Raw genomic sequence first — 14,970 nt, 5'->3', positions numbered from 1 at the left:
TGAGCCCGCTTAGCCGAACGGCCCGAACCCAAGTTTGACTCGGTTTGGCACCATCAATTTTGCCATTAAAAGGCAAGACCAAACCGGAAAAAGGTCCAAAAAAAAAAAAGTCAAAGCAGTCAAACCACCGCGCGGAGAAGGAGATGGACGTGGACCCTCCTCCTCCGCTGCCGCCGCCACCGCCACCGCCACCGCCGCCGGCGACGCCGCAGCAGAACAAGGCGGTGGAGCTTCCTCCCGGCGTATACTTCAACCCGACGCGTGAGGAGGCCATGCACCACTACCTCAACCGGTGGATCGCCGGCAAGACGATACCGGAGATGGAGGCCGGGTTCGTCGCCGGCGCCGACGTCTACGGCGACGGCCCCGACGCGCTGCGGCGGCGGCACCGGCCGGGATACTGGTGCAACTGCGTGTACAAGTGGTTCTTCCTTTGCCACCGCAAGCGCCAGAGCTCGCGCAGGACCACCGGCAACAAGCGCGCCGAGCGCGTCGTCGCCGCCGGTGGGCGGTGGAAGGTGGAGCAGGGGAAGAAGGTGCTCGGCGGCGGCGGCGGCGGCGGGGAGAGGGACAGCTTAGGGTTCTACTCCAGTAACTCCACGAAGAAGACGTCATGGATTATGGAGGAGTACACGAGCTCCGCCGCTGATGGCGCCGCCGCCGCCCGCGGCGAGGAGGACAGAATGGAGCCCGTGCTCTGCAAGATCTACCTCTCGCCGCGCGCCCCCGCCGGCGAGAAGCGGGCGCTGTTCGGGGAGGACGGCGTGGCGGTCGGGCCCGACGGACGCAAGAGGAACGCCCGGGTGACGGTTCTGGCGACACTGTTCGACGACGTCGCGGCACTCCTTGGACAGCCGGTCGCCGCGCCGCCGCTGCCGGCGCCAGGCGAACAGCTTGGCCATGGCCATGGCCATTTCGATGATGTAGCGGCTCGTTTCGGACAGGTCGCCGTGGCGGCGCTGCCGGCGTCGGGCGATCTTGGCCACGGCGATTTCGATGACGACGCCGCGGCCCTCCTTGGACAGGTCGCCATGGCGCCGGCGCCGGCGCCGGGACATCACCAACAGGGTTATGTCGTCGCGGAGGCGCCGCTGCCGGAGTCAGGTTATCTTGGCCATTATCACCACGACGGCCATCTCGCGCAGGCGGCGGCGGCGCCGGAGCAAGATCATTATCTTGGCTATCACAGTCACGACGCGCATGTCGTGGACGCGGAGGCGACGCCGGAGCAAGGCTATCATGACGACGCGCATGTCGCGGTGGCGCCGGCGCCGGAGCAAGGCGATCTTGGCCATGACCAGGGGCATCTCGCGGCGGCGCTGACGCCGGAGGAATGTGGCGAGATAGTTGGCGCATACGAATTTCACCCGGAAATGGTGCAGATGCTGTCCATTGGCTTCGCCGCGCCCGACGAACAGTTGTTGCCGCAGCTGCTAGACCCCACCGGCGGCGGCTACGACATGGCTAGCTCCGCCATCGCCGCCGTTGGCGACGTGAACGCATATGCCGCCGCGGCGCCCACGCCGCGAATTAGACCCAACGCGGCGGAGGCAATGGCGGCGACGGCGACGGCAGAGACAATGCCACCACCGCTGGACGCCGTGGCGGCCGAGCTATCCGCGCCGCCGCGTGGCTTACCGCCGGAGCTCGCTTTCAGTGCCTTGCCGTCGGTGCAGCAGGAGCCATCCTGTGACGACGGCGACAACTTCGGCGAGCTCGTGGCGGAGGCGATGCCGCCGTTGATCGGGGAGAACGCCGGCGTCGATGCCGGCAGCGACGAGCCTCTGCCGGATTTGGCCGGCATCATGACGGAGTTGGATTTTGGACATGACTTTTTCAGCAATCAGCACAGAGAATGAAAAAAAAAAGTCATTTGATGTTAAGAGATGGTTTACAATTTGTTTGTTTGGAAAGAGATTTGATTCTTTTAAGTTCTTGCAGTAGTCATCGAAGAACTCTGATCCCTGATTTATTGCTAGGACTGATTTTTGTTGTGGTGACAGGTTCAATCAAACACTGGCCTTCCAGATTATTTGCATTGAATCCGATTGTACAGTGTACGCTCCATGAGTATTTTTTTTTCTACAAAAATATTGGCCTGATAAGTATATAATTCTAGCATTATGTTATGATTCATGACAGCAACACATAGCATTTCACAAGTTACCTAGATGTGATCTTGTCAAAGAATAGAAAAATGCATAGCAACTCCTGAAAAGAACACCGAACATATCAGGGAATAGAACATTGTAACATGTACAGGCACTGCTTTGTTTTCTTTCCCTATGATACTGATAATAAACATGTTCAGATTACTCAATGACACTAAGGAATCAGCTAACAAATCATATACATAGCATATTAGACTACATAATGTATAGTCCCAGCCAATAACAGATTGTGGAACTAATTATATTCAGTCTTACAAGTATACAGGAAGAACTTTGTGCCAACCAAGAGTGGGACTGGGACTGGGACTGTTTCATAGGAACATCATAATTTTATTTCATATGAACATGATGATGTTTACAGGTAACTAGATTTTCTCTTTTCTAAAGAATACATTCACCTAATAATACCGTGTAGAGCCTCCCTTTGATGTTCATCCTTCTGACGGTTGGTCCTTCTATCATCCTAATGGCCTTTTCCCTTGTCGCTCATTTTGTAATTGAACTGTAACAGACTGCGGACTGCTCATTCTGATAACCAATGATGTTGGGGAACTGAGGCCAACAATAACCGTCCTCAAATCCATGAATGGTATTGTCACTGTTTGAATAAACAGAGAGTAATTATGGGTATATATGTTCAGGTGTGTGAAATGATCACAGAAGGGAAGATCCAAACTTGGGGATTCTATCACAGGGTGCACGGATCCATCCAATCTGCCCTCTCTCATTGTCATATATCACCATCTGATCTTGCATTGTGATGTCTGCGATAGGAGAGAAGAAGATTAACACCAAGGCATTAGAAATATGTGAGAAGATGAACTAGGGAGTTTCGTTGCTTGTTTATGTCTCAACTTCCTACCTCCGACAATGTTCAGATCCTTGAGGCCAACCTCTGATCCATTGAGGATGCCAAGGCATGCATTCCCATATTTCTAGCATAAACATAAGAAAATGTTAGCAACCAGTAATGCATAATTAATTACTAGTAATATGCGGAGTTCTAGAATGTTTACAGTGACAATAAGGTAGTTTTCAGGAGGGATCTCCATGAGAGCTTTCTTGCCATTAGAAAAGCTCAATACCACTGTTCTGAACTCCTTTTTTACATCAAGAACAGATTTGAATGGTTTCTTCCCCTTCCAGCATAGAGGCAAAGAGTGGTCAGGTACCTCTTTCAGGTTCTTGCTTAAATCACCCTTAATCTGCAAGGCACAAATCACATAAGCCCCAATGTTTATTTATCAATCCTGTGATGTCAGAATGGGAAATGTTTAAAACTTACTGCATCAACAAGTGCTTGATATGGCTGTGCAGAAAAGTAAGTGAATGAACTGCCGCTGTCAAAGACTACTTCCATTGGCCTCACACCTAGTGGCCGGCCACCAAAGTAAAGGTTTGCCGAGCCAGGTGAATAGTAATTCCTAAAAATAGAAGTTCAGATCATTTGAAACTAGGAAATACAGGTCATGTCATTTTATTCTTAAGATGGGTCATGTCCATGCCTAGTTTGAAGACCCATCAACAATATGGGTATACAATAACAAAAACAACAAACATGTTAACCAAGATTCGCTACACATTCCATACAGAGCAAAATGCAGTGTATAAAATTATCCGTGATTTCCAAGAAAAAAGAAAAAAAGGTAAATCCATAAATGACCATGTTCACTACGCTGCTCTCAATTAATCTTGGGAGTCATTTGACACTAGTAACGATCGACCACTCAATTTCAACATCATATTCGAACATGATACTAGTCATCTGCATTTACTTAAGCATTGTTGCAAACAAGCACTGAGCACCCAACCCATGTTTGTCAGACCAAAATGAAGTCCAAGGATAATAGGGCTCACCGGGATGTGCTACGAGCCATAGGAGCCCACGTTGCACGCGAGTAAGGCACAATGTCATCACCAAAGAAGAGGAACCCTCCACCTCTTGTACTGAGGCAGTGGCCAACCACGTTCTTAGTGATCCCATGCTGCTTGAGCTGTGAAAGCAGGCTGACAGAGCCACTCCCAAGCCCAAGGACACCATCAGTAGCTGACACCTCAGTGCTGCTCCCAACCTGCTGATCATACCCACACCTGCACACACAAAAAGGCCTCCATCAAGAACCACATCAAGTGGCCAATTCTTATCGTCTTCCAATGTTATATCTAACCAGTTACAAGTAGCATACCCAAATGCAAGACCGGGACGGACGATTGAGGAGTTTGCAAGTCGGAGTGCGAAGCTGTCAGTGACAAGCACACCAAGTGATGATCCCTGGTCAGCATACTTAATCTCATAGTCACACTGCTGCTTTGGTGAATCACATTTGTGCCTCCCGGTCAGACCACCGTGCAGAGCGGCGCACATCTGATCCACACATGGAACCAGCTTGTTCTTTGTTGGTCGGTACAGCGGGTGCGGAACCTGTACCAAACCATCACCATGCAAGACAACATTGAACATAATAAAAGATCTTGAGCCAAAAGAGCAATCAAAGAATGCATTCTAATGAGGATTACAATGAGCTAGAGTGAAATATAGCAATTGACATAATCCATGGGAGACCAAAAATGGATTCAACAATCAACACCACATTTAGAAATGGAGAACTGAATAAGAGATGCCCATAAATAGGCTTCAAGCCCAACTGAACCCAACAATGATGTAAGCAACAAAAAGGGACATTTTACAGCATCAGCATGCAAAATCATCATCCCAATTTATAAAAACCATCTCTATTTCTTTTTGAAAGGTCAACCTCATCATCCTAACTACTACTAGCACAAGCCAGGAAAGGAGATTTTCTCCCCTGAAAAAACTACTACTGAGACAAATCTTGGATTACACAAACAAAAAGAGACACAAAGACATCACCAAATATGGACATTGCAGGTTGGAGGAGGTGGATCCCAAGAAGAGAAGAATGCTACTACCTTGGAGCAGCTGACGCAGGGGGCGTCGCACTGCAGCCAGGTGAGGTCGCTGCCGGTGTCGACGTCCAGGAAGTAGGGCCTCGGCGGGTTGCCGATGCTCATCGCCACATAGTACAATCTGCGCAACAACAAGAACAAAAAAGAAAAATTCAGATTAGGACTTTGATTCATCGATGCCTCCAAGGGGCGCACACAGAAATCCATCCCCAAATAAGACCAAAATTTGCAGTCAGTTGATTAGTTCTTGGCGCCGGAGGAGAGGAATGGATCAGAGCGGGGCCGAATGGATCAAGGAGAGGATGGGATGGAAGCGAGCCATACCCGTGGGGGTACACGTCGCCGTAGAGCGGGAACACGGCGGAGGACTCCTCCGCCCCGGCCGTCACCGACAGCCCGCCCCTCGCCGGCCTGTCCGCGCTCGCCGCCGCCGCCAGCACCACCACCACCAGCAGGGCAAAGCCGGCAGGGCGGGCCCACCCGGCCGCCATGGGAGGAGGAGGAGGAGGAGGAGGGGAGAGCTAAGCTCTGCTTCTGCCCCCTTCTCCTTGTCTGCTTCTTCCCCTTCTCTTCTCTGAATATATATATATTTTTTTGGTTCAGATTTCTTCAGAAGATGATGATGAAAAAAAAAGGAGAGGATTTTTTTTTCGATGGATGGTGATGGTGATGGTGAGATGAGAGGAGAGGATGTGTGCAAAATGGTGGGTTTTATAGTGGAAGTATGGAATGTATTGCAATGGAAGGTTCTTTGTTGGGTGCAGCAGCAAGGAACAACAATGGGGGTTTCAGAGCCTCTTTGTTCTTTTCAGAATTGAGAACTTGAGATGACCTTTTCTCCTAGGTAACCTCTGAGATGGATGCAAGGTCAGGTGGTGTGGTGGTGGTGGTTATATGCCTTTTTGTTGATGCTGTGGAGAAAGGTATTTTGCATGTGGTTTGATCATCTTTACATCATTAGTGAAAAAGGCTAAAAGTGTACTTTAGTTCTAAGATGCATTTGGTTTTGACACGTGTGTTTGAAAATGTTAGCTAGTAATTAAGTTATATCTTATAATTTTAAAAGCTCATTCTTCGATTAAAATGTTGGTTCGATTAGAATGGTGGAATAGTTAACATCCTATCTCAGGAAGTGAAATGATGGTGGGTGATTCAATTTTGAGATTTTCTATATTTTGTCATTGACAATGCAACGGCGGAAACACGGGGCACGGCGAGAGGTCAGGTCCCCTCCAACATTTTTTTACATGGAATCATTCAATTAATTAGATAATTAAGCTAAGTAATACTAATACGTATTAGGACTGCGTTTAGTTCCATCCAAAATTTGAATTTTGGTTGAAATTGGAGATGATGTGACTGAAAAGTTGTGTGTACGATAGGTTGATGTGATGGAATTGTGCAAACTTTGGATCCAAAGTTTGGATCTAAACACACCCGTTCCTTCCAAGACTCTTGGAACCCTTCTATATCTAAATCTTAGCTCCGTCATTAGACAAACGATCGATTTTAGGAACCATTGCGAACGTGATTTCTTCTAAATGCCTTCACACATGCATTTTCTTTCCATTTTTTTGTGTCTTCCTTGTTACGTTGCAAAATGTCTATCTTACCCTAAAAAGTATACGCTAGGCTAGGGAGTGCTTAGGGCAAGTTTTATAATAGATGTGGTGGTCACTTTTAATTTTATCCACATCATCCATCCAAAAAATTAAAACTAACTTATATAAATACATTACATTTAATACACTAGTCCCAATACACTTGCCACCAATCAACCCCTCTTATTTTCTCTTGTTTCTTAAAATTTGTGTGGAGGTTGTCTCTTGTATATATGAGGTGTGACTCCTCTCTCTCTTCTCTTCTCTTCTCCACATCGTCATTTCGCCCTTAGTATATTCTAAGGAGTGTCTTTTCCGAGCATTCACTAGAGAACAGTTGGCAAAATACTAATCACGATGGTAAAAAGAAAGAAAAATGCATATGCTATAGCATTTAATATAACTCATGTTTGATGGTAATTCGAAGTATCGACCGCTTTTTAATCGCTAGATGTAGGCAATATTCTTATAAGATTGTTCAATATATTACTACGGGGGATTATCTACTTTATTATAATAATAAAACAAATATTTTAGAAAATAAATTTAAAAATAGCTTAAAACAAGTGATGTATAAAAAAAGTTTATTTGGGAAAATATTTTTCAAAGCATAGAGCAAATAATATGTTTTAACAATCCGGTAAATAATCTGAAAAGAACAAAGTCTAGTATCTCTTTCGATTTTCATAGATGGCACTTGCAGGTTTTCGTGGACTAAAAAACAATGTGTATTGAGGAATTGCTATGATTCAACTTAATAAAACTACAAAAATGAAGAAAAATCATTTTGGTAGTAGGACGAAGTACATATTAAGATGATTAGGCGATGTACTTAATTTGCTTGAGTAAAAATGATATACGATTTACCAACAAGACTAAAACCTGATTTGGATGATTTATCACTGAGCGATAAAATGATCAATATTTGCGCCCTTTGCCGCTCATGCAGGGAACTAACAAAAAATTGTAGCACTACGTGACGGTTGCTTGTCACTTTTCACGAGTACTACTAGTGATTTCTATCAACGTGACAGGTTACAGGTAGACGTGTTGTTTGCTTCGTTCCTTGTTCTTGTCACACTGGTACAGACAGAACTCTCAATTGGCTATATTAAATTGCTGGTTGAGTCAATATGCAAGTCTCCCCTAATAAAGTTAAGCCCCAAAAGAATGTGGATTGATAATGAAATTAAATTAGAACCAGCAAGTAATTACGAGCAAAACCACTCCAAATTCCAAAAACGTGTAGCATCTCTTGAAAGTGGGAAGGCAGATGGGGACTGAAAGTTATATCTGTGTTCCCTTCTTAAAAAAAATCCCTTCTAAAAAAAAGTTATATCTGTGTTTCAAGCTGACTTCTATAAGTAGGAGTAGTTCTTTTTTTAATCAAGTAGTGATTTTATAATTAAGAGTCATTTAACCTGCAATCTATATAATAATTGGGTATAGCTTCTTTAAAGCAAATACCAGAATGAATTCTAGTTTTTTTTAAAAAAGATGAGAACTGAAATAATTTTGATAACACTTCCAACAATTTTGTGCAAATGTTAAAGACACAATAATTTGTAACGTAGAATCTATTTTACGAATTTCATAGGAAGTGTAACTTTTTTTATCCCTGTAAGATTTCTTACATGACACATTTAAATTCTGAAGAAAACAAAACAGAAATAAGTGTACAAATGATACCTTCTGGCGTAGTTTTACTAAAGCAGCAAAAGAATTGCAGTATCCTGGCCACAAAGAAGGTGTAAACTGCAAGTTGGAGTATTTTAAGAGATGAAACCTACACCGCAGTGCAATTATACTATTCATTCTCATTCCTTACTTTAGGCATGCACAAGCACTAGAATAATAATAACAACACAAGAACAAATTAATGTGGGTTGTATTTTGGTGTAAGGAAGCATATAAGTGCAGCTTTATTCCTAGCCTTTGCCCTCCATCAGTTGTGATTCTAGCCTTTGCCATTAGCATCAAGTACATTAGATGTATAAAACAACAGGGAAAAGCATTTCTTTGTTTCTTTACTTTGGAGCCAGTGCAGCCTGCTGATTCATATTCCTGTTGTGCAGGGCGAACAAGTTCTGAAATTTTTCCTTTTCCGAAACACAATACAGATAGGTGACCTATAAACACAGCTTACCCTTATGAGTACTGAAATTATCATCCTACTCTTCACAATTTATGATAGTTGCAAGCGCGATATTTGCACTCTATAAATTCCTCAAAAAATATTTGTAAGAATTTGTAAAATTTGCTCCTCTGGTTCTAAAGTTGTTGTCATCGTCTTTTTCAGAAATTTTTTTTTGTCAAATTTCAAGACATGATACTTGCCCTACAAGTGCCTCAAAAATAATTGTAAGAGTTTATAAAATTTGCTCTAACAAAATTGAAGGAAACAATCCTCTTTTGCCCCCAAACCCTAGCTGGGGATGAAAGATCCATGCTCTATAGTTGCCTTGTAAGGGGAAAATTGAAGATATATGGTCCTAAGAGTGCGGAGATTGTTTTGGTAATTAATGACAACCCATTGTTGCAACTAACTATTTTCATGAGTTGGTGAGATTAGGTTGAGTTCCGGCGTCAAGTTGAAAAATTGAAGCTAAAAGATAGACACTATAATTTGATGATGAGCAAGTGAATACATTGACGATATGGGGTATGAAGTGGCTATCTATGGAAAGATGGTGAAGGGCAAGCAAGGCTCAGTTACGATACCTGGCCAGGCTAAGATCAATCGAGAGCACGATACCTCGAAACCTGATAAAGACGGAGATGAGAATCCATTTTTATGTCTATCAGACTATCACTTAATTAAAAGGTATAAATTGTGGTTCACTTACAATTTATGAATTAATCCATAACACCTCCGTGGGTTGCAGAGAAATTTGAGATTATACCATAGTCAAAGATGGGTTCTCTCAAATGCAAATCTCTCAGATTCGCCAGAATTATATTCTCAAACATGGTGGTGCTCCATGTTAAAATGTCTTTCATCCTCTTTTGTTTGTGACCAGACGAAATTGCCCTTGGGTTTTTCCTTCCACTCACAGTCACCCTCGCCGTGTCCGGGGAGCTCGGAGCTATTCTAAGCCCAAGCTCTTCCTCTCCTCTATGCCAGAAGCTCGAAACTTTCTCTTTGTCACCGCTCCTAGCCCAAGCTTGTCCTCCTCGTGCCACAGGCTGAGCTCAAGCCCTTCCTCACTACTGAGCTTCGAGCTCAACCTCTTCCTCCACTTTATGCCGGAGTCTTGTCTTTATTTCCCTTGACTAGAAAAAATACCCGTGCATTGTAACGGGTGAAGGCTATTTTAATTGTACTATTGTTAGATATATTTGTTTTTGTCTAAGAAGTATATGGGATTTTTGTTTTGAGATGATATCCAATTGAAACCCTTGTATTTTCAAAAACGAACGAATTTAAAAACCAACTTAAATACAGATGACATACCAAAACTATCGGTATTTTTGTTTTGAGATGATATCCAATTGAAACCCTTGTATTTTCAAAAGCGAACGAATTTAAAAACCAACTTAAATACGGATGACGTACCAAAACTATCGGTAGAAACTTCTTCAATTTTTATTAACATATGTAAATACTCCGTAGAGAGTCCCGCCTCTCCCAAGCCGAGCCCACTTACATCTCCCGCCTCTCCTAGGCCGGGCCCACTTACATCTGGCAGCTTTTATAGACCGCCCTCACATACCAACACAAGCCTTTTTTGCACACTTTGTTCTCACTCATGTGCACCCGGGAAGAAGAATTTCCCTGTCGGTCACCCATCCCAAATTACTCCAAGCGAGATCGGCTTCCGGAAAAGAAGTTGCAACTTGTTGGTACGAGTATTCTATTAATCCTATTAAACCCTGGGCTGGGATGTCACATCCTCACCCCCTTAAGACACCGACATCCTCGTAGGTCAACCCCAAGCCAGGAACGTCCCCTCTTGGCCACGTCTGTATGTCGGGATGTCACAAACATCATCTAAGGTTTTGTAAAAAATGAACTTTCTCTCATCCTATTGAAACGAGATTGGTGGCATAACATATATTTTCACCAGCTACCCGTTTCAGTGCCTTAGATCCATTTACCACAACCTTGTGCATCGAATGTGATTGAGAAGAGAAGAAAAGGCAAGAAAGTTGAGGAACACAGAAAACATGGTCACAGATGGCCAAGCAAGGTCACGGTGTAGGACAGAGGGACCCTTATTTGATGATGTCACACTAAACTATAGCCTCAGAGAGAGGGTAAGAGAGAATTGCGATGGGAGGGAACGGGTGGACCAGAAAGGCAAGGATGATATCTCGAGTTTTGTTCGGTGACATTGGCAGGTAATTGTCATCATAATCTTAGAAATATGATGATGCACGTCCAATGAAAGACAACATATACCCCTAAAATGTTGAATTGAGGCAGCGGCAGAGCCACCTCCTGGACTCCGCCGATGGTGTTTTCACTATACTTTCTTTGGCTATACATGCGAAAAATTGTCGATAGCTAGGAAACACCTGGCTCTGGCACTGAATTGAGGCGACGGATGAATCAAAATGTGAATGGACAAAAAAGTATCGTGCTGCATGTGTAATATATAGTTTGGGCATAAAAAATCATGATGTTTGCTCATATTGCTAGTTATTGCATCACCCACGTCATCTTGATCACATAAATCACTTAAGCCTAAATAGCCAAACGAAATTATATGTTGAAACGTGAGTTCATGGTGTTAGTAGCACGTACTCCCTAAAAAAACCCACTTCTGGGTTTGAATCTGGACATACACAACTCAGAAGTGGTTTTTTTTTATTAGGGGAGTATAAATTAGTAACGCTAATTGAGTCTCCAGTATCTAACATGTTTTTAGAAAAAAAAAACAGTATGGAGAAATATATAACCTCTTATATCTTTCAGATTTACTTTTGGCTCCCCACTTTATCATCATCATCGTGGTTAAAGCTCGCGAGCTTCCTCAAGGTCATTGTCAGACGCTCTACCGGGCTCCACCTCTGTGCCCAGCCATCTATCGTTTGCCGTGGCTTGTGACGACGACCTGAGTACTAATAATGGTTGCTGCATCTCCTTGGTTTATTTCGTGCTACTCATCACCGGCGCCGAAATATTATTACTACGAGAAAATTGCATCGCCAGTACATGAACTTGTTGGGTGGGTGTAATCCAGTACACGAACTTGTAAAATGCTCTTTTTAGTGCATGAACTTGTCTGGTGCATGCAGAAGAGTGTGAAAAGGACACTTCATGACTAAACTTATTAATTTAGGGGCTAATTAGGATACTATGTAAATATATACTCCCTCCGTATTTTAATGTATGGCACCATTGACTTTTTAACAAACGTTTGACCTTTCGTCTTATTCAAAAAATTTATGTAATTATCATTTATTTTATTGTGACTTGATTTATCATCAAATGTTCTTTAAGCATGACATAAGTATTTTTGTATTTGCATAAAAAATTTGAATAAGACGAATGTCAAATGTTGGTTAAAAAGTCAACGGCGTCATACATTAAAATACGGAGGGAGTATATAAGAAGATTGCTATTAGATATACACCTCTTCAATAAAAAAATAGAATGGGATGTGGTGATAGTAGAAAAAGATAAAGAAAAAACTGAGCAATGATATAAGTGTAAAAAATATATGAAATTCATCATTTCCATGATCAAGGATAAACTAGAGATCAAATTTATAAATATTGCATGTCTTATGCACACTTATTTTGAACCTCGTAAAATTAACATTGTCAAGTTATTTTGAACCTCGTTCGCACGAACAAGACAAGTTTGTGTACTACAGATATGTAGGTGTGAATTGATATTAAAAAGGAAAAAGTCCGAACTCAACAACCAGACATCTTTCACCTTCAACTATTAATACCGGACGAACTACCCCCGACTCAACCCAGAGAAGTTTTGATCCTAAGTGACAGTCCAGTCAATAATTCTTCTTTTTTAAATTGACGGGCCCCACCTGTCAGTCTTATCCTCTCCATCTCCTTCCCCTTACCTCTTTATCTCTCTCCCCAATCCTCTCACTCTTCTCCCTCCCCTCACCTCCATTTCTCTCCATCACCAAGCCGCCGCACGGAGGGGGAGCCGAGGATGGCGGCAGTGGGCATCGATGGGCAAGGACAGCGGAGGGGGAGCTGAGGACGGCGGTGGCGGGCGGGGATGGGGGTGGCAGCTCAAAGCGGCAGTGGCGGGTGGGGACAGCGACTGGGGCGGGTGGTGACGGCGACGCCAACTCGGAGCAGCAGAGGGGGAACTGAGGACCGCTGCGGCGGACGGGGACGGTGGAAGCAGCTCGAAGCAACGGTGGCGGGCGGGGACGAGGGAGGCAGCTCGGAGCAGCGGTGATGGGTGGGGACAGCAGCTGCAGCTCGGAGTGGCGGAGGGGGACCCGAGACGGTGGCAGCGGTGGGCAAGGATAGCAGAGGGGGAGCTGACGACGATGGAGTGGCTCGGCGGGGATGGCGGAGGGGGAGCCGAGGACGGTGGAAGGGGACATGCCGACAGTGGAAGGGGACATGCCGACGTCGACGCTCGATTCTCTCCCTCTCAACGCCCCCTCCTCTCTCTTCTCCCTCCCTGCGAGGGGCAGGTCTTCTTGCGCAAGTCCGGGGATGGCCGCTGCTCACCCTTTTCTCACGCAAGTCCCCACCCGCCACTGCCTCCGCCACGAGGACACATGCAGCCGCCGGCGCGCGGCTCGGCCTCAGCCTCCACCGACGCTCGTAGCCGCCAGCGCGTGGGGCTCCTCCTCGGCTGGCGCGTGACGCGCACGAGAGAGGGGGTGAGAGGGGAGAGAGAGAGAGGAGAGAGATCTGATAGGTGGGCCCATCATGTTTTTAATAAAAGAATTGATGATTGGACTGCCACGTAGGACCGAAACCGCTTGTAAAGCTGCTCAGGAGGGGGGGTCATCCGGTAGTGATAGTTGAGGGTGAAAGATGTTCGGTTTTCGGGTTTGAGGGCGTAATTGGTGCTGACCTATTAGTTCAGAGGTGTAATTCAGACTTTTCCCTATTAAAAACATATAAGCAGATAGAGAGAGAGAGCGCTCTAGATCGACACCGATACATCATCGGACAAGGAGTTGATTCCTGATCGGTTTGCTCTTTTGTTATTTTTCCTTGAGTCGCTGACGGAGATGGGTCTGTCTTCCTACCCATCACGTGCAGATATGGATACGATTCATGCAAAACTAGAAAGGAGGCAAAATTAATAAAACAAAAGAAAAAGAAAAGGGACCATAGGTGGGGATAATACTCTCTATCCAGCGCCCGATGAAGAAAAAAAATCAGACATCGTCTTACCATGTCATAGCACTTTTGCACTCTTCCTTATGTGCATGTTAGAAGTCTGCATGTTGCATGCATATGTATTATGAGTTTCCTCCATCTAGTAACCTTCAAAATGAGTTTCCTCTTAACTTATTTATCTTATCAACGATCTGATTGCACCATTATATTTGTTATAATTAAATCTTTACAATAAGATGTCACATGATTATATTCTAATGAAAAATATATATGTTTCAGCTAGTGAAACTCGATGTTTCACATGTGTGGTGAGAATGTTTTTACCTATAATTTTACTATGTTCCACATTTTTAAGTTTTTGTGTTGAAATGGATTATTTTTAGTGTTTCAATAACCATTTTATGATAGCTCATTTGAAAATGTTGCATATAGTGTTATTGGATGTTTCGGTAAGTATTCTGAGATGTTTGAATAGGTACTACTCAATGTTTCATATTTAAGATGTTTTAATAAGTATTTTATGATGTTTTGCTAGTGTATTTGTAAATATTGCACATAGTGTTGTTTAGATGTTTCAACAGTCAAAACTCAATGTTCCATATATAATATAAAAATGTTTAAGTTACGAATGTAGTCATATATTTATTTTTTATCAAATTATAATCATATAAGATCTCGTTGTAAAGATTTAATTGCAATAAATATAAAGGTGTAATCGGATCCTAAAACGGATATGTAATTTATGAGATAAAATGGTTTAAAATTTATTAATTAATATTGCATGCATACACGTCAGAAGAAAAGGTGGATCATCTCCCGTATGCATGGATGGAGGAGCACCCGATTTGTACTCGTGTCCCGTAGATGGTCGATTTGGTTTGGTAGAGAAGAACCAGATCGCATCATATATGGAATAATAAAATCTAATCCATGTTCGACCATGTATTAGTCTTACAGTGTGACTTGGGGCGGAGCTAGAACAA

At 43.9% G+C, this 14,970-nt stretch overlaps 2 protein-coding genes across 2 annotated transcripts; one reads left to right on the top strand and one right to left on the bottom strand.

The window, feature by feature from the left end:
• Positions 1-143: 143 nt before the first annotated feature.
• On the top strand, positions 144-2,073 carry LOC136354762 (uncharacterized). Its single transcript, XM_066306456.1, has one exon. The coding sequence runs from the start codon at positions 144-146 to the stop codon at positions 1,857-1,859; it is 1,716 nt and encodes a 571-aa protein (XP_066162553.1). The 3' UTR covers positions 1,860-2,073.
• Positions 2,074-2,320: 247 nt separating this feature from the next.
• LOC4351659 (aspartic proteinase Asp1-like) lies at positions 2,321-5,653 on the bottom strand. The gene is made up of 9 exons (XM_015765190.3): positions 5,424-5,653; positions 5,103-5,220; positions 4,358-4,593; positions 4,029-4,262; positions 3,457-3,595; positions 3,188-3,376; positions 3,034-3,106; positions 2,848-2,935; positions 2,321-2,769 (listed from the first exon to the last, which is right to left on the bottom strand). The coding sequence occupies exons 1-9, from the start codon at positions 5,588-5,590 to the stop codon at positions 2,658-2,660; spliced, it is 1,356 nt and encodes a 451-aa protein (XP_015620676.1). The 5' UTR covers positions 5,591-5,653; the 3' UTR covers positions 2,321-2,657.
• Positions 5,654-14,970: the final 9,317 nt, after the last annotated feature.

This window comes from Oryza sativa, chromosome 12, assembly GCF_034140825.1.
Source record: "Oryza sativa Japonica Group chromosome 12, ASM3414082v1".
Lineage (NCBI taxonomy): Eukaryota > Viridiplantae > Streptophyta > Magnoliopsida > Poales > Poaceae > Oryza > Oryza sativa.
Note: the sequence above shows the minus strand (reverse complement) of the source record. Positions and strands in the feature narration are given on the sequence as shown.

Coding starts and splice junctions, on each gene's coding strand:
- LOC136354762 (XM_066306456.1), top strand. CDS start 144: ATGGACGTGGACCCTCCTCCTCCGCTGCCGCCGCCACCGCCACCGCCA.
- LOC4351659 (XM_015765190.3), bottom strand. CDS start 5,590: ATGGCGGCCGGGTGGGCCCGCCCTGCCGGCTTTGCCCTGCTGGTGGTG. Junction 2,936..3,033: donor GGATCTGAACATTGTCGGAG/GTAGGAAGTTGA, acceptor CTCCTATCGCAG/ACATCACAATGCAAGATCAG. Junction 2,770..2,847: donor CCCTGTGATAGAATCCCCAA/GTTTGGATCTTC, acceptor TTATTCAAACAG/TGACAATACCATTCATGGAT.